The following is a 26,283-nucleotide window of genomic DNA, read 5'->3' on the forward strand; positions in this document are numbered from 1 at the left end:
TGAAGAAAGTAGAATAAATGGCTGAAAAACCAGAAGGGACTAACACAACATTTAATTAGCCCTAATGCCACCCAGTTTAGTCAGACCTACTGCCAAAATGTAATGGACGCAAAAAGGGCAGTAGAAAAAAAAACCATCAAGGGGAACAATCTCATAATGAGCACCCGCAGCATCCTGCGTCCTACGTGGCTATGGTTCTCTGCAGATGTACAGAAGTCGGCACCTGCCAATGGCAGACACTGGGCAGCGCATTCGACAACTACAGACATACAAGAGTGCCCCATGTAATAATGACAGTCCTGGTGTCCTGTCACGATCAGGAACACTGGATGGAGCCTCAGAGTTCCAGAGCTTCCTGGTAACTAGATTCCATGCCCACTACCGTAATGGCTCAGACCAGCTGAGGAGACTCAATACATGCGTGGCATCATGGAGACGAAAGCCCCAGCCCAGTACAGGCTGGGAAACAGCAGATGCTGTCGCATGGAGCTGGCATGTCATGTACTGACACTATGAGGCAGATGTGGCCACTGGGTTCAGCTGCTGCATGGGGTAAACCTGGAACACACAGGAGAGACCGGCGCTACCTTGCGGCAGTGACTATGGTCTATACATGAGCGGGGCATGGGCTATCCCACATAGGCCAAGTCTCCAATTATACACTCGTCTATACCCATTGTCTCCTAGTGGATGAAGGAGAAAAAAAATAAGATTTTACTTACCGATAAATCTATTTCTCATAGTCCGTAGTGGATGCTGGGACTCCGTAAGGACCATGGGGAATAGCGGCTCCGCAGGAGACAGGGCACAAAATAAAAGCTTAAGGATCAGGTGGTGTGCACTGGCTCCTCCCCCTATGACCCTCCTCCAAGCCTCAGTTAGGATACTGTGCCCGGACGAGCGTACATAATAAGGAAGGATCTTGAATCCCGGGTAAGACTCATACCAGCCACACCAATCACACCGTACAACTTGTGATCTGAACCCAGTTAACAGTATGATAAACGCAAGGGAGCCTCTGAAAAGATGGCTCACAACAATAATAACCCGAATTTTTGTAACAATAACTATATACAAGTATTGCAGACAATCCGCACTAGGGATGGGCGCCCAGCATCCACTACGGACTATGAGAAATAGATTTATCGGTAAGTAAAATCTTATTTTCTCTGACGTCCTAGTGGATGCTGGGACTCCGTAAGGACCATGGGGATTATACCAAAGCTCCCAAACGGGCGGGAGAGTGCGGATGACTCTGCAGCACCGAATGAGAGAACTCCAGGTCCTCCTCAGCCAGGGTATCAAATTTGTAGAATTTAGCAAACGTGTTTGCCCCTGACCAAGTAGCTGCTCGGCAAAGTTGTAAAGCCGAGACCCCTCGGGCAGCCGCCCAAGATGAGCCCACTTTCCTTGTGGAATGGGCTTTTACTAATTTTGGCTGTGGCAATCCTGCCACAGAATGTGCAAGCTGAATTGTACTACAAATCCAACGAGCAATCGTCTGCTTAGAAGCAGGAGCACCCAGTTTGTTGGGTGCATACAGGATAAACAGCGAGTCAGATTTTCTGACTCCAGCCGTCCTGGAAACATATATTTTCAAGGCCCTGACAACGTCAAGCAACTTAGAGTCCTCTAAGTCCCTGGTAGCAGGTACCACAATAGGTTGGTTCATGTGAAATGCAGAAACCACCTTAGGTAGAAATTGAGGACGAGTCCTCAATTCCGCCCTGCCAGAATGAAAAATTAAGTAAGGGCTTTTATATGATAAAGCCGCCAATTCTGACACACGCCTGGCTGAAGCCAAGGCTAACAGCATCGACACCTTCCATGTGAGATATTTTAAGTCCACAGTGGAAAGTGGTTCAAACCAATGTGACTTTAGAAAACTCAACACCACATTGAGATCCCAAGGTGCCACTGGAGGCACAAAAGGAGGCTGTATGTGCAGCACCCCTTTTACAAATGTCTGAACTTCAGGTACTGAAGCCAGTTCTTTTTGGAAGAAAATCGACAGGGCCGAAATTTGAACCTTAATGGACCCTAATTTTAGGCCCATAGACAGTCCTGTTTGCAGGAAATGAAGGAAACGACCCAGTTGAAATTCCTCTGTAGGGGCCCTCTTGGCCTCACACCACGCAACATATTTACGCCAAATGCGGTGATAATGTTTTGCGGTTACGTCCTTCCTGGCTTTGACCAGAGTAGGAATGACTTCTTCTGGAATGCCTTTTTCCCTCAGGATCCGGCGTTCAACCGCCATGCCGTCAAACGCAGCCGCGGTAAGTCTTGAAACAGACAAGGCCCCTGCAGTAGCAGGTCCTGTCTTAGAGGTAGAGGCCACGGTTCGTCCGTGAGCATCTCTTGAAGTTCCGGGTACCAAGTCCTTCTTGGCCAATCCGGGACCACGAGTATAGTTCTTACTCCTCTCCTTCTTATGATTCTCAGTACTTTTGGTATGAGAGGCAGAGGAGGGAACACATACACTGACTGGTACACCCACGGCGTTACCAGAGCGTCCACTGCTATTGCCTGAGGGTCCCTTGACCTGGCGCAATATCTGTCCAGTTTTTTGTTTAGACGTGACGCCATCATGTCCACCTTTGGTTTTTCCCAACGGTTTACAATCAGGTGGAAGACTTCTGGGTGAAGTCCCCACTCTCCCGGGTGAAGGTCGTGTCTGCTGAGGAAGTCTGCTTCCCAGATGTCCACTCCCGGAATGAACACTGCTGACAGTGCTATCACATGATTTTCCGCCCAGCGAAGAATCCTTGCAGCTTCTGCCATTGCCCTCCTGCTTCTCGTGCCGCCCTGTCTGTTTACGTGGGCGACTGACGTGATGTTGTCCGATTGGATCAACACCGCCTGACCCTGAAGCAGAGGTTTTGCTTGACTTAGGGCATTGTAAATGGCCCTTAGTTCCAGAATGTTTATATGAAGAGATGTTTCCATGCTTGACCACAAGCCCTGGAAATTCCTTCCCTGTGTGACTGCTCCCCAGCCTCTCAGGCTGGCATCCGTGGTTACCAGGATCCAATCCTGAATGCCAAATCTGCGGCCCTCTAGTAGATGAGCACTCTGCAGCCACCACAGGAGAGACACCCTTGTCCTTGGCGACAGGGTTATCCGCTGATGCATCTGCAAATGCGATCCGGACCATTTGTCCAGTAGATCCCACTGAAATGTTCTTGCATGGAATCTTCCGAATGGAATCGCTTCGTAAGAAGCCACCATTTTTCCCAGGACCCTCGTGCACTGATGCACTGAGACCTGGCCTGGTTTTAGGAGGTTCCTGACTAGCTCGGATAACTCCCTGGCCTTCTCCTCCGGGAGAAACACCTTCTTCTGGACTGTGTCCAGAATCATTCCTAGGAACAGTAGACGTGTCTTTGGAATCAGCTGCGATTTTGGAATATTTAGAATCCACCCGTGCTGACGTAACACTACCTGAGATAGTGCTACTCCGACTTCTAACTGTTCCCTGGATCTTGCCCTTATCAGGAGATCGTCCAAGTAAGGGATAATTAAAATGCCTTTTCTTCGTAGAAGAATCATCATTTCGGCCATTACCTTGGTAAAGACCCGAGGTGCCGTGGACAATCCAAACGGCAGCGTCTGAAACTGATAATGACAGTTTTGTACTACAAACCTGAGGTACCCTTGGTGAGAAGGGTATATTGGGACGTGGAGATAAGCATCTTTGATGTCCAGAGACACCATATAGTCCCCTTCTTCCAGGTTCGCTATCACTGCTCTGAGTGACTCCATCTTGAATTTGAACCTTTTTATGTAAGTGTTCAAGGATTTCAGATTTAAAATTGGTCTCACCGAGCCGTCCGGCTTCTGTACCACAAACAGCGTGGAATAATACCCCTTTCCTTGTTGCAGGAGGGGTACCTTGATTATCACCTGCTGGGAATACAGCTTGTGAATGGCTTCCAAAACTGCCTCCCTGTCGGAGGGAGACTTTGGTAAAGCAGACTTCAGGAACCGACGAGGGGGAAACGCCTCGAATTCCAGTTTGTACCCTTGCGATACTACCTGTAGAATCCTGGGATCCACTTGCGAGTGAGCCCACTGCGCGTTGAAATTCTTGAGACGGGCCCCCACCATATCCGAGTCTGCTTGTAAAGCCCCAGCGTCATGCTGAAGACTTGGCAGAAGCAGGGGAGGGCTTCTGCTCCTGTGAAGCGGTTGCATGGTGCAGTCTTTTTCCTCTTCCTCTGCCCCGGGGCAGAAAAGAGTGGCCTTTTGCTCGCTTGTACTTATGGGAACGAAAGGACTGAGTTTGAAAAGACGGTGTCTTTTTCTGCTGATGTGGAGTGACCTGGGGTAAAAAGGTGGATTTTCCAGCCGTTGCCGTGGCCACCAGGTCCGATAGACCAGCCCCAAATAACTCCTCCCCTTTATACGGCAATACTTCCATGTGCCGTTTGGAATCCGCATCCCCTGACCACTGTCGCGTCCATAACGCTCTTCTGGCAGAGATGGACATAGCACTTACTCTTGATGCCAGGGTTCAAATATCCCTCTGTGCATCACGCATATATAGTAATGCATCCTTTAAATGTTCTATAGTTAACAAAATATTGTCCCTATCCAGGGTATCAATATTCTCAGTCAGGGAATCCGACCATGCGACTCCAGCACTGCACATCCAGGCTGAGGCGATTGCTGGTCGCAGTATAACACCAGTATGTGTGTATATACTTTTTAGGATATTTTCCAGCCTTCTATCAGCTGGTTCTTTGAGGGTGGCCGTATCAGGAGACGGTAACGCTACTTGTTTAGATAAACGTGTGAGCGCCTTATCTACCCTAGGGGGTGTTTCCCAACGCGCCCTAACCTCTGGCGGGAAGGGATATAATGCTAATAATTTTTTAGAAATTAGCTGTTTTTTATCGGGGGAAACCCACGCTTTTTCACACACCTCATTTATTTCCTCTGACTCAGGAAAAACTATTGGTAGTTTTTTCTCACCCCACATAATACCCTTCTTTGTGGTACTTGTAGTGTCAGAAAGGTTCAATGCCTCTTTCATTGCCGTGATCATGTAACGTGTGGCCCTACTGGACATTACGTTTGTCTCGTCACCGTCGACACTAGACTCAGTATCTGTGTCAGGGTCTGTGTCGACCCACTGAGGTAACGGGCGTTTTAGCGCCCCTGACGGTGTCTGAGACGCCTGGACAGGCACTAATTGATTTGCCGGCTGTCTCATGTCGTCAACAGTTTTTTGCAAATTGCTGACATTATCACTTAATTGTTTAAATACAATCATCCAGTCAGGTGTCGACTCCCTAGGGGGTGACATCACCAACACAGGCAACTGCTCCGCCTCCACATCATTTTCCTCCTCATACATGTCGACACACGCGTACCGACACACAGCACACACACCGGGAATGCTCTGATAGAGGACAGGACCCCACTTAGCCCTTTGGAGAGACAGAGGGAGAGTCTGCCAGCACACACCCAGCGCTATATATATATACAGGGATAACCTTATATAAGTGTTATTCCCTTATAGCTGCTGTTATTATCGTTATTTGCTGCCAAAAATGCCCCCCCTTCTCTTTTTTACCCTGATTCTGAAGCAGGACTGCAGGGGAGAGTCAGGGAGCCGTCCTTCCAGCGGAGCTGTGAGGGAAAATGGCGCTTGTGTGCTGAGGAGATAGGCTCCGCCCCTTCACGACGTCCTTATCTCCCGCTTTTTTGTGTAAAAATGGCAGGGGATTAAAATACATCCATATAGCCCAGGAGCTATATGTGATGTATTCTTTTGCCACCTAAGGTATATACTGTTATATTGCGTCTCAGGGCGCTCCCCCCCAGCGCCCTGCACCCTCAGTGACCGGAGTGTGAAGTGTGCTGAGAGCAATGGCGCACAGCTGCGGTGCTGTGCGCTACCTTAGACTGAAGACAGGATGTCTTCTGCCGCCGATTTCACCGGACCTCTTCGTCTCTTCTGGCTCTGTAAGGGGGACGGCGGCGCGGCTCCGGTGACCCATCCAGGCTGAACCTGTGATCGTCCCTCTGGAGCTAATGTCCAGTAGCCTAAGAAACCCGATCCACTCTGCACTCAGGTGAGTCCGTTTCTTCTCCCCTTAGTCCCACGATGCAGTGAGCCTGTTGCCAGCAGGACTCACTGAAAATAAAAAAACCTAAACTAAACTTTTATTCTAAGCAGCTCAGGAGAGCCACCTAGATTGCACCCTTCTCGGCCGGGCACAAAAATCTAACTGAGGCTTGGAGGAGGGTCATAGGGGGAGGAGCCAGTGCACACCACCTGATCCTTAAGCTTTTATTTTGTGCCCTGTCTCCTGCGGAGCCGCTATTCCCCATGGTCCTTACGGAGTCCCAGCATCCACTAGGACGTCAGAGAAAAAAGAAAACGTGCTTGACCTGGCAGATGCCTGGCACTAATGTTCCCATGCTGAGGGCACATTGTACTGGGGCTCTCCCGGTGGGAGGGTGTTACTAAGAGGAGGGGTCCTTTAATTCTAAAGGTTTAACCACACCAGTATGTCTTTGCCCAGCAGCTGCCCAAACAAGAGAGCATATTCATACTGACATTCTACCAAAGGAGAATATAATGTGTCTTAGAAGAATGTCACTTGGGTAAATAAATAACGTACTAGTCAAAATAATGTCCTTGAGGGTTAAAACAGTAATTATTATATCAGGAACCTCAGCCCTCACCCATAAAGACTAACCTTTTGCCTTGCAGATCTTTGTCCATTTTCAAGAGACCGGGTAGATCCTTCTTCATGCAACGTCTTGACCGACCCAGGGAATCTACATAATCCACCCTGCAAATGAAAATCAAACATTAAACCTTATAAATCAAATCTTCATGTCGAATTCCACCAGACAGCGTAAGTATTACTGATCTTCACCGGCTCCCAGCTCCTTAGAGCATTCATAGGGCAAGGCCAAGTCACAGCCAATCAGAGTATTAGAACGCTCTCAGAGCTAGGCCAGTCACAGCCAATCAGAGCACCTGAACATTGTCAAGAACAGGTCAAGTTGTAGCCAGAGTCAGAACGTTGACAGGGCTGGGAAAAGTCCTAACCAATCAGCGCTTTGACGTCGTTAGGCCAAGTCAGAGAATTAGACCATCGACTGAACTAGACAGACCTACAACCAGTGTATGATAGAACTTTATCTTTTTTATATTAACCCACTGATTTAAATATTCCCGATTGTTCAGATAAATTCATATATACACAAAAGAAATTGAAACATCCAGGATCAACGAACCATTCTTCACTGGGGTCCTGCGGGTCTGGAATTGGCAAATCATGAGCCCTGTCCTCCTCCTCAATCTCTGCTTTCTTCTCCTCTATCTGACGCAGGGACTGTACCTCCTTCCTCTTGTCTATGATCTTTTGTGCAAAATCGACCAGGTACAGCTCTTCCGTCTCCTCATCTGTCAGAAGACAAAGTTATAATCAGCATCAGGAAAGAGAAATGATTGAGATATATTCCCACTTCAGTGAGAGGGAGAAATAATGGGCCTGGGAATCAGAGCTTTCATGCACAGCTTCAAAAAACAGCACAAGAGGAGCTTGAAAGGAGTGCGCCAGATGAGAAGTGCGCCAGATGAGAGGCTCTCGTCTTCTGCATAAAAGGACCAGCTGGGTCTACACTGAGAGCCACAGCTTCCCAGTAATGAGCCGAAGCAATGCCATATTTGGAGAGGTAGCGAGGCTGTAGCTGTGATGCTGGGTGGCTCATTAACATGTGCTGATGTATACATAAACCCTCACTTATTCTCTATGCTGGACCTGAGAAATGGAGCATTCCATAATAAATATATATAATGTTTAAGTCTTCTACACACAGAGCACCAAGAACCTCGACGATCTCCGTACATGAGGGGTAATTCAGACCTGATCGTTAGGCTGCGTTTTCGTACAGCGGGTCTAAACTGCGCAGGCGTATGCACTGCAATGCGCAGGCGCATCGCACGGGTACAAAGCGGATCGCCACTCAGCGATGGGTTTGTGCAAAGAATCCATTTGCACGGGTGTTCGCAAGGAGATTGACAGGAAGAAGGCGTTTGTGGGTGGCAACTGACCGTTTTCAGGGAGTGGTTGGAAAAACGCAGGCGTGTCCAAGCGTTTGCAGGGAGGGTTCCTGACGTCAAGTCCGGATCCCGGACAGGCTGAAGTGATCGCAGCGGCTGAGTAAGTCCTGGGCTGCGCAGAGACTGCACAAGATGTGTTTGTACCGCTCGGCTACACATGCGTTCGCACACTTGCACAGCTAAAATACACTCCCCCTGTAGGCGGCGACTATTTGATCGCAGCAGCGCAAAAATTGCTTGCTAGCGATCAGGTCTGAATTAGGCCCATGATGCGCACTTTAATTCTATTGCTGCTGAGCTTATTGTGGCACGTTATTGGGCTGGTTACAATCCATCATCCATATCAGGAACGGTTTATGCAGTAATCACACAAAATGATACCTAGTTTTTATTTTCTAGAAGACTTCTCAGAAAGTTGCAGCTTCTTTCTCCTCACACAGCAAAAACAATCTACACACAATAGTCAATTAATTGATTTCTTATTGCAATTTCAAGAAAGTGCACAAACAGCCGTACGAACGGGTTTTATGTTCCTGCTTCAGCATTAATCCCCTTTACCAAAACAGCAAAAAGCCAGATTCTACGGGTCATCATAATAAAATGTGCAACTGAAAATGATAATGCAACTTTTTATTTTTACGTGTTGGAATAAACAGCCTGAAATGCGTCGGAATAACAAGGCATAATGGTTGTCATTCCGAGTTGATCGCTCGCAAGCAGTTTTTAGCAGCCGTGCCAACGCTATGCCGCCGCCCACTGGGAGTGTATTTTAGCTTAGCAGAAGTGCGAACGAAAGGATCGCAGAGCAGCTACAACGTTTTTTTGTGCAGTTTCAGACCTACCCAGCGCTTGCGATCACTTCAGTCTGTTCAGTTCCTGTTTTGACGTCACAAACACGCCCTGCGTTCGCCCAGCCACGCCTGCATTTTTCCTGGCACACCTGCATTTGTCCGAACACTCCCTGAAAACGGTCAGTTGACACCCAGAAACGCCCACTTCATGTCAATCTCTCTGCGGCTGCCTGTGCGACTGGGAAGCTTCGCTAGACCTTGTGTGAAACTACATTGTTCGTTGTAATAGTACGTTGCGCGTGCGCACTGCGCCGCATACGCAGAAGTGCCTTTTTTTGCCTCATCTCTGCACAGCGAACGAATGCAGCTAGCGATCAACTCGGAATTACCCCCAATATTCCGAAAGATAGACAACTAACCTGAGAGAGGGATCCCCTGTGTTTATTGATGCCTGTATGGGGAGATCTGGCCATTAGAACCACCATCTCTGGATTTCCTGATGCTTTCTGTAGTATAGCGTGCTACTGTCTGGTGATCAGGTCAGCTGAGGAGACCCCTTTTTCAAACAAGGATGCCTTAGGTTGTGTGAATGCCAGGATGAGGAAGATGTGCACATTAAGTACCCACCCAAATTCACTAATATTTCTGCAGTGCAGGCAGGTAATGTCTGGTGATCACTGTTAATGTCCCACTTCCAGCCTTTTAAAAAGGTCTGCTGTGTTTTACCTGGAAAGGGAAATACTATACCTGGTATGCGAACGTCATCAGGCCCCGCCCACTTCCAGGGCTGAGCGACAGCAGCTATAAGGGTGGGATTTTTATGTAAACTGCTTTAAGTAGCATTTCAGTCGTGTCAGGTAACAATTTTTAAGATGAGTTTTAAGGACAGGCCTCACAGAGTCATAAAAGGAACTTCAAAGTCCATCTACTGGCTCCTGTAAGGTTTCCGCTACATGAATTGATGGGGATAGCATAAAAAAAATGTAGTCATTAAGGCCAAGAGAATAAATGGGGTCGATTCAATGCAACGTGAATTGAACAACGCAGGGAAGGAGCTCCTGGAGCTATTCAATTACGCGCAATGTTATGCCGGAGTTCAGGATTTCTTCTCTCACAAGTAGAAATCCTACATTACTACTGGCGTGATGCGGTTTTCTGCCCATAGCGTGCAGGAAACAGCATTGTACCAGGAACTTAAGTTGGAGAATTCCGGTTCTCGCAACTAAAAATAATGTTTACGGCGAGAGAACCGGTATTCTCTGACATGACATCGTGCTGAATTGAATAGCTCCGGGAGCTCCCTCCCGGCGCCATACCATTCACGTTGAATTGAATAGACCCCAATTTTTGTACAATATTCACCAGAGAATTTCAAAATCCCAACATAACTGCTGAGGACTCAGCAAATAAAGGGAAAAATTATAGCAAGGACTTAACTTAAGATTTAACTTCATTGCTATGTTACCATGAAGGTGAAACTAAAACATTAAACAGCAAGAAATGGTCATGTCCCAGGTTAGGTAGACAGGATGTAGTCATGATGTGTCTACAGTCACTATATACCAGCGTCAGTATCCCGACACTGCTATTATACCTGCACAGTTAAAACATTTCAACCATGTGGGGAAACTGGCACCCACGTACTCCCACAGTGACTGTAGATATAACATATGTATCCCAAAATTACTACCTAGCCCAGTGATGGCTAACCTTGACACTCCAGCTGTTGTTGAACTACACATCCCAGCATGCCCTGCATCAGTTTTAGCATGGCCAAATAACAAAACTGTAGCAGGGCATGCTGGGATGTGTAGTTGAACAACAGCTGGAGTGTCAAGGTTAGCCATCACTGACTTAGCATCTGGTATATCTAGAAGAGATTCCTAGCTACAGAGGCAATGAGGGCAGGGATACAGGAGAGGTGCACTTACAGTATATGGTGACCAATGATCTTTACATTATAGTGCCCTTTATAAGGTGTAGGTAAGTCAGGTTCAACAGTAACATGGAAGAATGTGTTAGGACTTACCGGGAAAAGCTCCTTTGGTCATCTTCTCATACAGGAGAGCCTTCTCTTCCAGCCTTTTCCTGAAATAATAAGATTTTACTCACCGGTAAATCTATTTCTCGTAGTCCGTAGTGGATGCTGGGAACTCCGAAAGGACCATAGGGAATAGCGGCTCCGCAGGAGACTGGGCACAACTAAAAGAAAGCTTTTAGACTACCTGGTGTGCACTGGTTCCTCCCACTATGACCCTCCTCCAAGCCTCAGTTAGGATACTGTGCCCGGAAGAGCTGACACAATAAGGAAGGATTTTGAATCCCGGGTAAGATTCATACCAGCCACACCAATCACACCGTATAACTCGTGATACCATATCCAGTTAACAGTATGAAACATAACTGAGCCTCTCAACAGATGGCTCAACAATAACCCTTTAGTTAACAATAACTATATACAAGTATTGCAGACAATCCGCACTTGGGATGGGCGCCCAGCATCCACTACAGACTACGAGAAATAGATTTACCGGTGAGTAAAATCTTATTTTCTCGAACGTCCTAGTGGATGCTGGGAACTCCGAAAGGACCATGGGGATTATACCAAAGCTCCCAAACGGGCGGGAGAGTGCGGATGACTCTGCACACCGAATGAGAGAACTCAAGGTCCTCCTCAGCCAGGGTATCATATTTGTAGAATTTAGCAAACGTGTTTTCCCCTGACCAAGTTGCAGTTCGGCAAAGTTGTAAAGCTGAGACCCCTCGGGCAGCCGCCCCAGATGAGCCCACTTTCCTCGTGGAATGGGCTTTTACTTATTTAGGATGCGGCAATCCAGCCGCAGAATGCTCCAGCTGAATTGTGCTACAAATTCAGCGAGCAATAGTCTGCTTAGAAGCAGGAGCACCTATTTTGTTGGGTGCATACAGGATAAACAGCGAGTCAGTTTTCTTGACTCCAGCCGTCCTGGAAATATAATTTTTAAGGCCCTGACTACGTCTAGTAACTTGGAATCTTCCAAGTCCCTAGTAGCCGCAGGCACTACAATAGGTTGGTTCAAGTGAAAAGCTGATACCACCTTAGGGAGAAACTGGGGACGAGTCCTCAATTCTGCCCTATCCATATGGAAAATCAGATAAGGGCTTTTACATGACAAAGCCGCCAATTCTGACACACGCCTGGCCGAAGCCAAGGCCAATAACATGACCACTTTCCACGTGAGATATTTCAAATCTAGTTTTAAGTGGCTCAAACCAATGTGATTTTAGGAAACTCAACACCACGTTGAGATCCCAAGGTGCCACAGGAGGCACAAAAGGGGGCTGAATATGTAGCACTCCCTTTACAAATGTCTGAACTCCAGGCAGTGAAGCCAGTTCTTTCTGGAAGAAAATCGACAGAGCCGAAATCTGGACCTTAATGGAACCCAAGTTTAGGCCCATAGTCACTCCTGACTGTAGGAAGTGCAGAAAACGACCCAGCTGAAATTCCTCTGTTGGGGCCTTCCTGGCCTCACACCACGCAACATATTTTCGCCAAATACGGTGATAATGGTTTGCGGTTACTTCTTTCCTGGCTTTTATCAGCGTAGGAATGACTTCCTCCGGAATGCCCTTTTCCTTTAGGATCCGGAATTCAACCGCCATGCCGTCAAACGCAGCCGCGGTAAGTCTTGGAACAGACAGGGCCCCTGCTGTAGCAGATCCTGTCTGAGCGGTAGAGGCCATGGGTCCTCTGATATCATTTCTTGGAGTTCTGGGTACCAAGCTCTTCTTGGCCCATCCGGAACCACGAGTATCGTTCCTTACTCCTCGTTTTCTTATTATTCTCAGTACCTTTGGTATGAGAGGCAGAGGAGGGATACATAAACCGACTGGTACACCCACGGTGTCACTAGAGCGTCCACAGCTATTGCCTGAGGGTCCCTTGACCTGGCGCAATATCTAGTTTTTTGTTTAGGCGGGACGCCATCATGTCCACCTGTGGCCTTTCCCAACGGTTTACCAACAGTTGGCAGACTTCTGGATGAAGTCCCCACTCTCCCGGGTGTAGGTCGTGTCTGCTGAGGAAGTCTGCTTCCCAGTTGTCCACTCCCGGAATGAACACTGCTGACAGTGCTAAGACGTGATTTTCCGCCCATCGGAGAATCCTTGTGGCTTCTGCCATCGCCATCCTGCTTCTTGTGCCGCCCTGTCGGTTTACATGGGCGACTGCCGTGATGTTGTCTGATTGGATCAGTACCGGCTGGGTTTTGAAGCAGAGGCCTTGCCAGACATAGGGCATTGTAAATGGCCCTCAGTTCCAGAATATTTATGTGTAGGGACGACTCCTGACTTGACCAAAGTCCTTGGAAATTTCTTCCCTGTGTGACTGCACCCCAGCCTCGAAGGCTGGCATCCGTGGTTACCAGGACCCAGTCCTGTATGCCGAATCTGCGGCCCTCTTGAAGATGAGCACTCTGCAGCCACCACAGTAGAGATAACCCTGTCTCCAAGGACCAGGGTATCAGCCGATGCATCTGAAGATGCGATCCCGACCACTTGTCCAAGAGGTCCCACTGAAAGGTTCTTGCATGGAACCTGCCGAATGGAATTTTGCTTCGTAAGAAGCTACCATTTTTCCCAGGACTCGTGTGCAGTGATGCACCGATACCTGTTTTGGTTTCAGGAGGTCTCTGACTAGAGATGACAGCTCCTTGGCTTTCTCCTGCGGGAGAAACACTTTTTTCTGTTCTGTGTCCAGAACCATCCCCAGGAACAGTAGGCGTGTGGTAGGAACCAGCTGTGACTTTGGAATGTATAGAATCCATCCGTGCTGTTGTAGCACTTCCCGAGATAGTGCTACTCCGACCAACAACTGCTCCTTGGACCTCGCCTTTATAAGGAGATCGTCCAAGTACAGGATAATTAAAACTCCCTTTTTCGAAGGAGTATCATCATTTCTGCCATTACCTTGGTAAAGACCCTCGGTGCCGTGGACAGTCCAAACGGCAGTGTTTGGAATTGGTAATGGCAATCCTGTACCACAATCCTGTACCACAAATCTGAGGTACTCCTGGTGAGGATGGTAAATGGGGACATGTAGGTAAGCCTCCTTGATGTCCAGGGATACCATGTAATCCCCCTCCTCCAGGCTTGCAATAACCGCCCTGAGCGATTCCATCTTGAACTTGAATTTTTTTTATGTATGTGTTCAAGGATTTCAAATTTAAAATGGGTCTCACCGAACCGTCCGGTTTCGGTACCACAAACAGTGTGGAATAGTAACCCCGTCCTTGTTGAAGTAGGGGCACCTTGACTATCACCTGCTGGGAATACAGCTTGTGAATTGCCTCTAGCACAGCCTCCCTGCCTGAGGGAGTTGTCGGCAAGGCAGATTTGAGGAAACGGCGGGGGGGAGACGCCTCGAATTCCAGCTTGTACCCCTGAGATACTACTTGAAGGATCCAGGGATCCACCTGTGAGCGAGCCCACTGATCGCTGAAATTTTTGAGGCGGCCCCCCACCGTACCTGGCTACGCCTGTGGAGCCCCCGCGTCATGCGGTGGACTCAGAGGAAGCGGGGGAAGAATTTTGATTCTGGGAACTGGCTGACTGGTGCAGCTTTTTCCCTCTTCCCTCGTCTCTGTGCAGAAAGGAAGCGCCTTTTACCCGCTTGCTTTTCTGAAGCCGAAAGGACTGTACCTGATAATACAGTGCTTTCTTAGGCTGTGAGGAAACCTGAGGTAAAAAAAATTTCTTCCCAGCTGTTGCTGTGGATACGAGGTCTCAGAGACCATCCCCAAACAATTCCTCACCCTTATAAGGCTCTATGTGCCTTTTAAAGTCAGCATCACCTGTCCAGTGTCGGGTCTCTAATACCCTCCTGACAGAATGGACATTGCATTAATTCTGGATGCCAGCCGGCAAAATATCCCTCTGTGCATCCCTCATATATAAGACGACGTCTTATGTTCGCAAAATAGTATCCCTGTTTGACAGGGTTACAGACCACGCTGCAGCAGCACTATCTGCAGGTCTCAGTCTAGTACCTGAGTGTGTAAATACAGACTTCAGGATAGCCTCCTGCTTTTTATCAGCAGGTACCTTCAAAGTGGCCGTATCCTAAGACGGCAGTGCCACCTTTTTTAACAAACGTGTGAGCGCCTTATCCACCCTAGGGGATATCTCCCAGCGTAACTTATCCTCTGGCGGGAAAGGGTACGCCATCAGTAACTTTTTAGAAATTACCAGTTTCTTATCGGGGGAACCCACGCTTTTTCACACTTCATTCACTCATTTGATGGGGGAACAAAACACTGCCTGCTTTTTCTCCCCAAACATAAAACCCTTTTTTTTTTTTTAGTGGGTTAATGTCAGAAATGTGTAACACATTTTTTATTGCCGGGATCATGTAACGGATGTTCCTAGTGGATTGTGTATATGTCTCAAGCTCGTCGACACTGGAGTCAGACTCCGTGTCGACATCTGTGTCTGCCATCTGAGGGAGCGGGCGTTTTTGAGCCCCTGATGGCCTTTGAGACGCCTGGGCAGGCGCGGGCTGAGAAGCCGGCTGTCCCATAGCTGTTACGTCATCCAGCCTTTTATGTAAGGAGTTGACACTGTTTATACCTTCCACCTATCCATCCACTCTGGTGTCGGCCCCACAGGGGGCGACATCACATTTATCGGCATCTGCTCTGCCATCACATAAGCCTCCTCATCAAACGTGTCGACACAGCCGTACCGACACACCGCACACACACAGGGAATGCTCTGACTGAGGACAGGACCCCACACAGCCCTTTGGGGAGACAGAGAGAGAGTATGCCAGCACACACCAGAGCGCAATATAATTTAGGGATTAACACTATATTGAGTGAATTTTTCCCAATAGCTGCTTGTATATACAATATTGCACCTAAATTTAGTGCCCCCCTCTCTTTTTAACCCTTTGAGCCTGCAAACTACAGGGGAGAGCCTGGGGAGCTGTCTTCCAGCTGCACTGTGAAGAGAAAATGGCGCCAGTGTGCTGAGGGAGATAGCTCCGCCCCTTTTTCGCGGACTTTTCTCCCGCTTTTTTATGGATTCTGGCAGGGGTATTTATCACATATATAGCCTCTGGGGCTATATATTGTGATATATTTGCCAGCCAAGGTGTTTTTATTGCTGCTCAGGGCGCCCCCCCCCCAGCGCCCTGCACCCTCAGTGACCGGAGTGTGAAGTGTGCATGAGGAGCAATGGCGCACAGCTGCAGTGCTGTGCGCTACCTTGGTGAAGACTGATGTCTTCTGCCGCCGATTTTCCGGACCTCTTCTTGCTTCTGGCTCTGTAAGGGGGACGGCGGCGCGGCTCCGGGAACGAACACCAAGGCCAGTTCCATGCGGTCGATCCCTCTGGAGCTAATGGTGTCCAGTAGCCTAAGAAGCCCAAGCTAGCTGCAAGCAGGTAGGTTCGCTTCTTCTCCCCTTAGTCCCTCGATGCAGTGATCCTGTTGCCAGCAGGACTCACTGTAAAGAAAAAAACCTAAACTAAACTTTCTCTAAGCAGCTCTTTAGGAGAGCCACCTAGATTGCACCCTTCTCGTTCGGGCACAAAATCTAACTGGAGTCTGGAGGAGGGTCATAGGGGGAGGAGCCAGTGCACACCACCTGACCTAGTAAAGCTTTACTTTTTTGTGCCCTGTCTCCTGCGGAGCCGCTATTCCCCATGGTCCTTTCAGGAACCCCAGCATCCACTTAGGACGATAGAGAAATAAAAAACCTAAAATAAACTTTCTTTCTAGGAGCTCAGGAGAGCCCCTAGTGTGCATCCAGCTCGGCCGGGCACAGAAATCTAACTGAGGCTTGGAGGAAGGTCATAGTGGGAGGAACCAGTGCACACCAGGTAGTCTAAAAGCTTTCTTTTAGTTGTGCCCAGTCTCCTGCGGAGCCGCTATTCCCCATGGTCCTTTCGGAGTTCCCAGCATCCACTAGGACGTTAGAGAAAAGACATTATTCCAGATTTACATCTTTCAATACTTTAAATAAAAAAATAAAAAAAACTACACAAGGGAATAGAGAGTTCAGATCATTAGCAGCGCCAAGCCAGTAACATACACTAACTAGTACAAACTAAGCTACGTATTATGCAATGCTGCCGTAAGGATTATGGGTACTCAAGCACACAGCCGTTGTGCCCAAATGCTGCCCTATGGCTTCCATTAGACATCTTTATCAGCCCCTGGCAAGTCACGGCAACCACTGGGTGCCAGGGAACACCCACCAACTGAAACAAGAGAGGGACAATTCTGGACTGGCCACCTTACTATTCTGAAAGCTTGACTAGTTACAAAAAAAATATTCCAAGAAGTATGAGACCTGGATTTCTCCAATGTGTTCTTCTCCTCATCCGTCTCCTCCACATCTCTCTCCGATCGAGCGCTGACCCCGGCATTCTGCTTTATCCAGATGTTAGGTTTCTGAAGTAGAAAACACAACAAAACCCAAGAACTCAGCTTAAACATCGCACTTCACACCAATGCAGGTCCATATAATTCCCCTGTGTATTTAGTTACTGACCTTGGTGGACGTTCTGGGCTTTGATGTTCCGCCGGCTGCTTTGGTGAGTTTATCATGATTGAATTCTTCTTGTTTACGAAAAAGTTCAGCTTTCAGATCTACAAGCTAAACGCAATCACACAATTTACTATTAATTTAAGAGAATAACAGTAGGTGGTACGTTAATCAGTAAGTGTTCTGTTTCTTCAAGGTGATACAGAGATCTTGCAGAACTTTTCCCCCCCAATGGTTCAGCAAGGAAAATACAATATAAAGCTCTTCCCTTAGTGGTGTTAAATTATCTCTAGTATAGTGTATATAGAAACATATAATTTGACGGCAGATAAGAACCACTTGGCCCATCTAGTCTTCCCCCTTTTTTTTTCCTTTAGGTAATCTCAACCCTTTTTGAACCTTAATTCTTTGTAAGGATATTCATATGCCTATCCCAACCATGTTTAAATTGCTCTACAGTCTTAGCCTCTACCACCTCTGATACTAGGCTATTCCACTTATCCACTACCCTTTCTGTGAAGTAATTTTTCCTTAAATTTCCCCTGCACCTGCCTCCCTCCAGTTTCAGTGTATGTCCTCGAGTTCTAATACTTCTCTTCCTTTGAAGAATGTTTCCCCTCCTGAACTTTGTTAAAACCTTTGGTATATTTGAAAGTTTCTATCATGTCTCCCCTTCATACTATACATGTTAAGATCTTTTAGCGTTTCCGGGTAAGTTTTGTGATGTAGGCCATGCACCATTTTAGTTGCCCTTCTTTGTACACTCTCTAATGTATTTATATCCTTCTGGAGATACGGTCCCCAGAACTGGACACAGTATTCCAGATGAGGCCGCACCAATGACCTATACAGTGGCATTATCACTTCTTTTTTCCTGCTACTGATTCCTCTCCCTATGCAACCAAGCATCTGACTTGCCTTTCTCATTTACTTTGTTGCATTGCTTTCCTGCCTTTAAGTCACTTGAAATAGTGACTCCTAAATCCCTTTCCTCCTCAGTAGTTTCCATTATAGTACCCTTGATACTATATTTAGCCTTTGGGTGTTTGAGACCCAAGTGCATGATTTTGCATTTTTTAGAATTAAACTGTAGTTGCCATGTTCTTGACCATTTTTCCAGCCTAGCTAGGTCATCAATCATTTGTTTTACCCCTCCTGGTGTGTCTACCCTGTTGCATATCTTTGTATCATCTGCAAAAAGGCATACTTTCCCTTCAATACCATTTGCAATGTCACCAACAAAGATATTAAAGAGAACTGGTCCGAGTACAGATCCCTGGGGTACTCCACTGGTAACATAGATTGCACTCCATTTACTACAACTGTCTGTTTCCTATCCTGCAACCAGGTTCTTATCCATTTAACTATTTTATAATCCACCCCCACACTTTCAAGTTTATTTATCAGTCTGCGATGTGGGACAGTGTCAAATGCCTTACTAACGTCTAGATATGCTACATCTACAGCTCCCCCTTGATCTATTATTTTCATCACAGAGTCAAAAAAGTCAATAAGATTTGTTTAGCATGAGCTCCCACCAGTAAATCCATGCTGTTTTGGATCCTGTAAGTTGTTTAAGATATTCCACAACTCTTTATTTTAGTAGTTTTTTCCATTACTTTCCCTACTACTGATGTAAGGCTTACTGGTCTGTAGTTACTTGCTTCTTCCTTGCTTCCACTTTTGTACAATGGAACTACATTTGCTCTTTTCCAGTCCTCTGGAATGGCACCTGTATTTAGTGACTGGTTAAATAATTCTGTTAATGGTACCACCAGCACATCTTTTAGCTCTTTTAGTATCCTTGGGTGTATCCCATCTGGTCCCATTGATTTATCCACTTTTATTTTTGAAAGTTCAGTTAGGACCTTCTCATCTGTAAATGTACTTTCATCTACCTTATTTTTATGAATGTCCTTGCAACTTAACTGTGGCCCCTCCCCTTATCCTTCTGTAGTAAATACTGAGCAAAAATAATGATTTAGGTGATCTGCTATTGCCTTGTCTCCCTCCACCAAATTCTCACTCTCTGTCTTAAGTCTTATTATTCCTCCATTTGATTTTCTCCTTTCATTTATATACTTTAAAAAGTTTTGCCCCCTTTATCTACTGACTGGGCCATTTTCTCCTCAGCTTCTACCTTTGCACGTCTGATCACTTTCTTAGCATCCTTCCGTCTGTCAAGATACACCTCTTTGTCATTATTATTTTGAGTCTGTTTGTATTTCCTAAAAGCCATCTTTTTTGCTTTAACACTAGTTGATACTTCTTTTGTGAACCACACTGGCTTCCTTTTCCTGGTGCTTTTCCTAACCCTTTTGATACAAAGGTCTGTTGCCCTTAGTATTGCACTTTTCAGTTTTTCCACCTCTCCTGCACTCCTTCCAAGTTCCTCCAGTCCGCCAATGAATCACTTAAACATCTCCCCATTTTTGCAAAGTCAGCATTTCTAAAATCCAACACCTTTGTTTTTGTGTAACAGGAGTTGGATCCTGTCTTTATACTAAACCATACTGCTTGATGATCACTGGATCCCAGGTGCTCACCCACATAAATGTCTGATATCCTGTCACCATTTGTAAGATTAAATCTAATATTGAGTCTTTCCGAGTGGGCTCCCTCACCAACTGTTTGAGAGATGCTCCCTGTAAGGAAGTTAGAAATTTGCCACTTGTAGCTGAACTTGCAAAGGACCCCTCCCAATTTACATCAGGTAAATTAAAGTCTCCCATGATTATGACTTCTCCCTTTAAAGCAATTTTAGAGATGTCCAACAATAGGTTCCTGTCCAAATCCTGCCCCTGGCCTGGTGGTCTATAGATCACCCCAATGCGAATAATGTCCTTCTCCCCAGTAGCAATCACCTCTCTAAAGCTCCCACCGTCTACATTTGCCCTGCACACTCCACCATGCTATCTTGCAAACACAGTTGGAATAGAACAGAGTAGCGGGAAAATTAACTTGCTCTACCGTTTCCATAATTCTCTATTCCCCCCTCCGTACCATCCCCCCACCCATCCCCTTCTTGGTGCCTCCCTATCTTCTGATTATCATTTTTATTTTATTTTCTTCTATTCTGCGATCAGGGCTCCCATCAGAAATGATGGGGTCCAGGACTGACCCTTGCAAGGCAGCCACTCCCGCCCCCCCCCCCCCACCCACACTGTCACCACCCGGGTGGTGGTAGTGAGGATCAGGGGGCTAGGTCAGCTGGCTGCCTGCCAATGGCAGGCAACCACGGAGAGACAGAGCCTCTGTCATATTCTTAATACAAAACCGGCCATGGGCCAATCGGAGCTCACAGACCGGTAGCCAATCAGGAGCTGCTATTCTGCAGCTCCTGATTGGCTGCCGGTCCGTGACCTCCGATTGGTTTACGGCCGGCTCTGTATTAAGAATATGACCGCAGACCGCGGCTCTGTCTCTGTCCCTCCGTGGCTGCCTGCCGATGCGCAGGCAGGCAGCTGACCTAGCCCCCTGATCCTCACTACAACCACCCGGGCCCGGGACTGCAGTACCCTCCGTCCCCCCTTGATGGCGGGCCTGTCTGCGATTACTCCTGTGCATCACACTTCTAGATATTGCTCATCTCACACACTGTAACCTATACAGCACGCACAAGATGGCTGCCTACCATCTACCCTCTTGTGTAGGATTAACATAGCATGGGTCTGATGATTTTGTAAGGATCATGTATCTTACTTTACCACTCTGCGGCTTCCGCACTACGCTTCATCTTGTCCAGGCATTGCCTTTTCCACCCAGTGTAAACTATGCGGTGCACCCAAGATGGCTGCCTTACCTGACGCCTATGTGGTTCGGAATAATAATCCCTGGGAATGTATAACCCAAAATGGCTGACTCACTTCTGTATTAAGCTCATGGTTTTCTGTATTTTCTGCAAATCTATTCCAGTTTTATGTTCATGAGATCTGAAAATAACTGAGTGCGTTTGGAGAAAAGATCTATATAAATAAAATTATTATGATTCTTCTTATTATCCTTTTCAAATACTATGGCCTGGGAGGAGTGGTCAGGCAGAATGATGGCTACCAACACCCGGAAACCATCTTGGATATTCCTGGGCACAGAAACCCACATAACGCAGGCTAAAAACCAAACTTAGAAACATTTAGTATGCGATCACAATGTTCACATACAGGATTTGTAATACAGACTCACATTAAACACACATTGGTCGCAGTTAACTCGCATTTCTGTCTGCATGGTGCGTTCCATCGTAGCCGAGGCAATGCACCATGCAGGTGACTTTCATGCAATAAAGCCATTGTGCAGGATGTGTCATTCTGTGTGAATCTGGGATTACACCCTCTGATCTGACAGACCAATCACAGCTGAATTTCAGGGTTATCACTGTAGGACGCCGCAGATGGCTACTAACACATATCACACAACAACAGGTGTGGTACTGAAGATTGACAAGGTTAAGGCCGATAGTCAATAGGTCGACACCAAACGGTTGACAGGTATAAAAAGTTGACAGAAAATGTCAACAAACAACTGGTCGACACACTTTTGTAAGATTTTTTAAGTCAAATCTTGTATATTGCATGATCTGTGGCCTCCATCAGTACAAATGTGTGCAACCGCCACGCTTCCGGCAGGTTACTATTCACAATTGATATGCACGTGGATAATAAATCAAGTGAATGTCCGTGAAAAACACCAAACATGTGTCGACCATAGTCAAGACTTGGAGAGAGATAAAGTACCAACCAATCAGCCCCTGTCATTTTTCAAACCCAGCTGTAACATGGCAGCTAGGAGCTGATTGGCTGGTACTTTATCTCTCTCCAAGGCTTAGTTCATCTGCCCAAAGTCTCCTACAGACAGCCCTAAGAGGGACAGTGTGGAGGGAAATGAAGGGGGACATTTACTAAGCAGTGATAAGAGCGGAGAAGTGAGCATGTGGAGAAGTTGCCCCATCAACCAATCAGCAGCTCTATCATTTTATAGTATGCAAATTATAGATATTACTTCAGTAATGATTGGTTGCCATGGGCAACTTCTCCACTGGCTCACTTCTCCGCTCTTATCACTGCTTAGTAAATGTCCCCCTAAGTTACAGAGTAGGAGTTAGGACAGAGGTACAGTGTGGACTATAGATCAGCAACCTGAGGACTTCTGTCTCTTGTGGGACCACAAGTTCCAGCACACCCCTCTCAGGCTCCTGCTGGGACTTGTAGTACCACAACAGCTAACTCATCCCACTCACCGAGGCGGCCGTCACATCCAGCAGCTTCTTCTTCTTATCCATAGCTCCAGCCACGGAGATAACAACAACCCCGGTCCACCCTCTCAGGCCTCTGTCATTTCTACCATCTTTATTATCATCACCTCACAGAGCCGTAAAGCAGCGTCTCACCACAACAACCGTGAGAGGAGGGTAGATGCTAGAATCAAGTGGGCTAAGGGACCTTTTCCGTAAAGGGGAGGAGTTACGCCGCAAGGGGGAGGAGCTAGGCCAGCGGGATAGTTCCTCTACTATCCACGCCACCAACTATTACCTTTAGTAATTAGGTGGTGAGCGGAGCGGAGCGGAGCGAGCCACCGTGCCCGAAGCGTGGCGAGCGAAGCGAGCCCGCGAGGGTACTTTTCGGGTACCCTGTTCGCCCGTAGCTCCTCCCCCTGGTGACGTAGCTCCTCCCCTAGTAACGTCACAAGGTCCCTTCAGCCACTCCGATATAGAACCAACCGTGAGAGGAGGCAGGCGGGCGCCATGTTGTGGAGGTCAGATGGGAGGAGTGAGAACGCCTCCTACCGTCGCCATGTTGTGGAGGCCGCCCAGGCCCGGACAGCGTGTGACGTGATTGGCGCCGTATTGTGGTTGGCAGGCTGAAATCATGAAAGGTATTAAATTATGTACCAGCTCTCTAGCCGCTGTGAATGGGACTTACCTGTCTCAGTATTGATGGCTCCACATCCACAGCAGCTGCTCCATGTACTGAAGTGTTTTTCTCACAAGTTGCCCTTTTTGTTTTTATTCTGATTATATAGAAATATTTGTAAGATATATTTTTAACCCAGGCTCTCGGGAGAACATACAAACCCCACACCGATAGTGTCTTGGTTGGGAATTGAATTCATAACAGTGAGGCAGACAGTAATGCTAACCACTGCACTACTGTACTGCCCCAAAGGGTAATATATGGAAATATCGCATAAGAATGCAGTGGTAGAGGTTGCCCAGGAATCGTCCCACCCAATAAATATGGTCCTAAAGACGCTAAGTGTAGATATTTAAGCAACAGTTTTGTGATTGGCTGAGCACGTAGGTCCAAATTTGTATCTAGCGTATATCTGCAAATTGCACATGCTTCATACCGTGCATATGGACAAAGACAGAGATTAGCGTGGACGGAGTGACTCGTCTGTTGATGGATCGCTCTTTGCATGAAATCTGCGTTTCTGGGACTTAATTTGATTCAAACTTTGATTATCCCTATTATGTCCTTGTGATTTTTTACTTTTCACTTTCAGCTGTTGTGGGCCTGTATGTTCCATATTGCACACCGGCAGCAATGGCCAAGTTGGTGCTTAGGGTTCAATAAATATCGCCATGCACTTACCCTCTGTGGTTGCCATGACTTGCTGGGACATGTAGTATCACAATAGATAATTTCTTGTGAATGCTCAGGGTGAAAAATGCATTTTCTCTAACGTCCTAGAGGATGCTGGGGACTCCGTAAGGACCATGGGGAATAGACAGGCTCCGCAGGAGATAGGGCACTTTAAGAAAGACTTTAGGATTCTGGCTGTGCACTGGCTCCTTCCTCTATGCCCCTCCTCCAGACCTCAGTTTTTAGACTGTGCCCAGAAGAGAATGGGTGCACTGCAGGGAGCTCTCCTGAGTTTCCTGCTTAGAAAGCATTTTTGTTAGGATTTTTTCTCTTTTTCAGGGAGCACTGCTGGCAACAGGCTCCCTGCATCGAGGGACTGAGGAGAGAGGAGCAGACCTACTTAAATGTTAGGCTCTGCTTCCTCGGCTACTGGACACCATTAGCTCCAGAGGGAATGAACACAGGTTCGTCCTGGGCGTTCACCCCAGAGCCGCGCCGCCATTCTCCTCACAGAGCCAGAAGACGTCTCAGGCGGCAGAAGCCTTCGGTGCTTCACAGAGGTAACGCACAGCACTGCAGCTGTGCGTCATTGCTCCGCTACACCTCACACACTCCGTTCACTGTAAGGGTGCAGGGCGCAGGGGGGGCGCCCTGGGCAGCATTAAAACACCTCTCCTATGGCAAAAGTGTATATACATGTACAGGTGGGCACTGTACATGTATATAAAAGAGCCCCCGCCATTTTTTTTTATAAGTTTGAGCGGGATAGAAGACCGCCGCCGAGGGGGCAGGGCTTCTCCCTCAGCACTCACCAGCACCATTTTCTCTACACAGCACTGCTGAGAGGAAGCTCCCCGCACTCTCCCCTGCTTGACACACGGTGAAAGAGGGTTTTAAAGTAGAGGGGGGCACATTATTGGCGTTTATACACTACAGCAGCGCTACTGGGTAAACATTGTGTTTTTCTCCAGGGACATATAGCGCTGGGGTGTGTGCTGGTATACTCTCTCTCTGTCTCTCCAAAGGGCCTCAGGGGGAACCTGTCTTCAGAAAAGAGATTCCCTGTGTGGGTGTGAAGTGTGTCAGTACGTGTGTGTCGACATGTTTGACGAGGAAGGCTCACCTAAGGAGGAGGGGGAGTGCATGACAGTCAGGTCGCCGTCGGCAACGCAGACACCGGACTGGGTGGATATGTGGAATGTCTTGAATGCAAATGTAAATTTACTGCATAAACGATTAGACAAGGCTGAAGCTAGGGATCAGTCAGGTAGTCAGACCATGCCTGTCCCTGTGGCACCAGGACCGTCGGGGTCTCAAAAACGCACCATATCCCAGATCACTGACACAGATACCGACACAGAGACTGACTCTAGTGTCGACTATGAGGATGCAAAATTGCAGCCAAAGGTGGCGAAAGGTATTCGTTACATGATTATGGTCATTAAAGAGGTTTTGCATATCACTGAGGAACCCCCTGTCCCTGACACGAGGGTACACATGTATAAAGGGAAAAAGCCTGAGGTCACTTTTCCGTCCTCATTTGAACTAAGCGACTTGTGCAAAAAGGCTTGGGAATCTCCAGATAGGAGACTACAAGTTCCCAAAAGGATTCTTATGGCGTATCCCTTTCCATAAAAGGACAGGATACGATGGGAATCTTCGCCGAAGGTAGACAAGGCGCTGACACGCTTATCCAAATAGGTGGCACTGCCTTCTCAGGATACAGCTTCCCTCAAGGATCCTGCTGATCGTAAGCAGGAGGTTACCATGAAGCACATTTACACACATTCCGGTACTATAGTTAGACCGGCTATGGCATCGGCCTGGGTGTGTAGTGCTATCGCAGCATGGACAGATTCCTTATCTACGGAACTTGAAACCCTAGATAAGGATTCCATTCAAATGACCATAGAGCATATCAGAGATGCTGCCTTGTATATGAGAGATGCTCAAAGAGACATTTGTTTACTAAGCTCCAGAATAAATGCTATGTCTATTTCTCTAACGTCCTAGTGGATGCTGGGGACTCAGTCAGGACCATGGGGAATAGCGGCTCCGCAGGAGACAGGGCACAAAAAGTAAGCTTTTAGGATCACATGGTGTGTACTGGCTCCTCCCCCTATGACCCTCCTCCAAGCCTCAGTTAGGTTTTTGTGCCCGTCCGAGCAGGGTGCAATCTAGGTGGCTCTCTTAAAGAGTTGCTTAGAAAAAGTTTTTAGGTTCTTTATTTTCAGTGAGTCCTGCTGGCAACAGGCTCACTGCATCGAGGGACTTAAGGGAGAGAAGTGAAC

At 47.4% G+C, this 26,283-nt stretch overlaps 1 protein-coding gene across 1 annotated transcript in view; it reads right to left on the minus strand.

The window, feature by feature from the left end:
• Positions 1 to 22,859, minus strand: part of CCDC174 (coiled-coil domain containing 174) — a 41,058-nt gene extending 18,199 nt beyond the window's left edge. Inside the window, exons 1-6 of the mRNA XM_063941242.1 lie at positions 22,648 to 22,859; positions 17,418 to 17,522; positions 17,217 to 17,317; positions 10,910 to 10,968; positions 7,261 to 7,429; positions 6,714 to 6,809 (exon numbers count right to left, since the gene is read on the minus strand). Coding sequence (XP_063797312.1) covers positions 6,714 to 6,809; positions 7,261 to 7,429; positions 10,910 to 10,968; positions 17,217 to 17,317; positions 17,418 to 17,522; positions 22,648 to 22,689 — 572 coding nt within the window. The 5' untranslated portion in view covers positions 22,690 to 22,859. The remainder of the gene's footprint in view (positions 1 to 6,713; positions 6,810 to 7,260; positions 7,430 to 10,909; positions 10,969 to 17,216; positions 17,318 to 17,417; positions 17,523 to 22,647) is intronic.
• Positions 22,860 to 26,283: the final 3,424 nt, after the last annotated feature.

This window comes from Pseudophryne corroboree, chromosome 9, assembly GCF_028390025.1.
Source record: "Pseudophryne corroboree isolate aPseCor3 chromosome 9, aPseCor3.hap2, whole genome shotgun sequence".
In the NCBI taxonomy this organism is placed as follows: Eukaryota; Metazoa; Chordata; class Amphibia; order Anura; family Myobatrachidae; genus Pseudophryne; species Pseudophryne corroboree.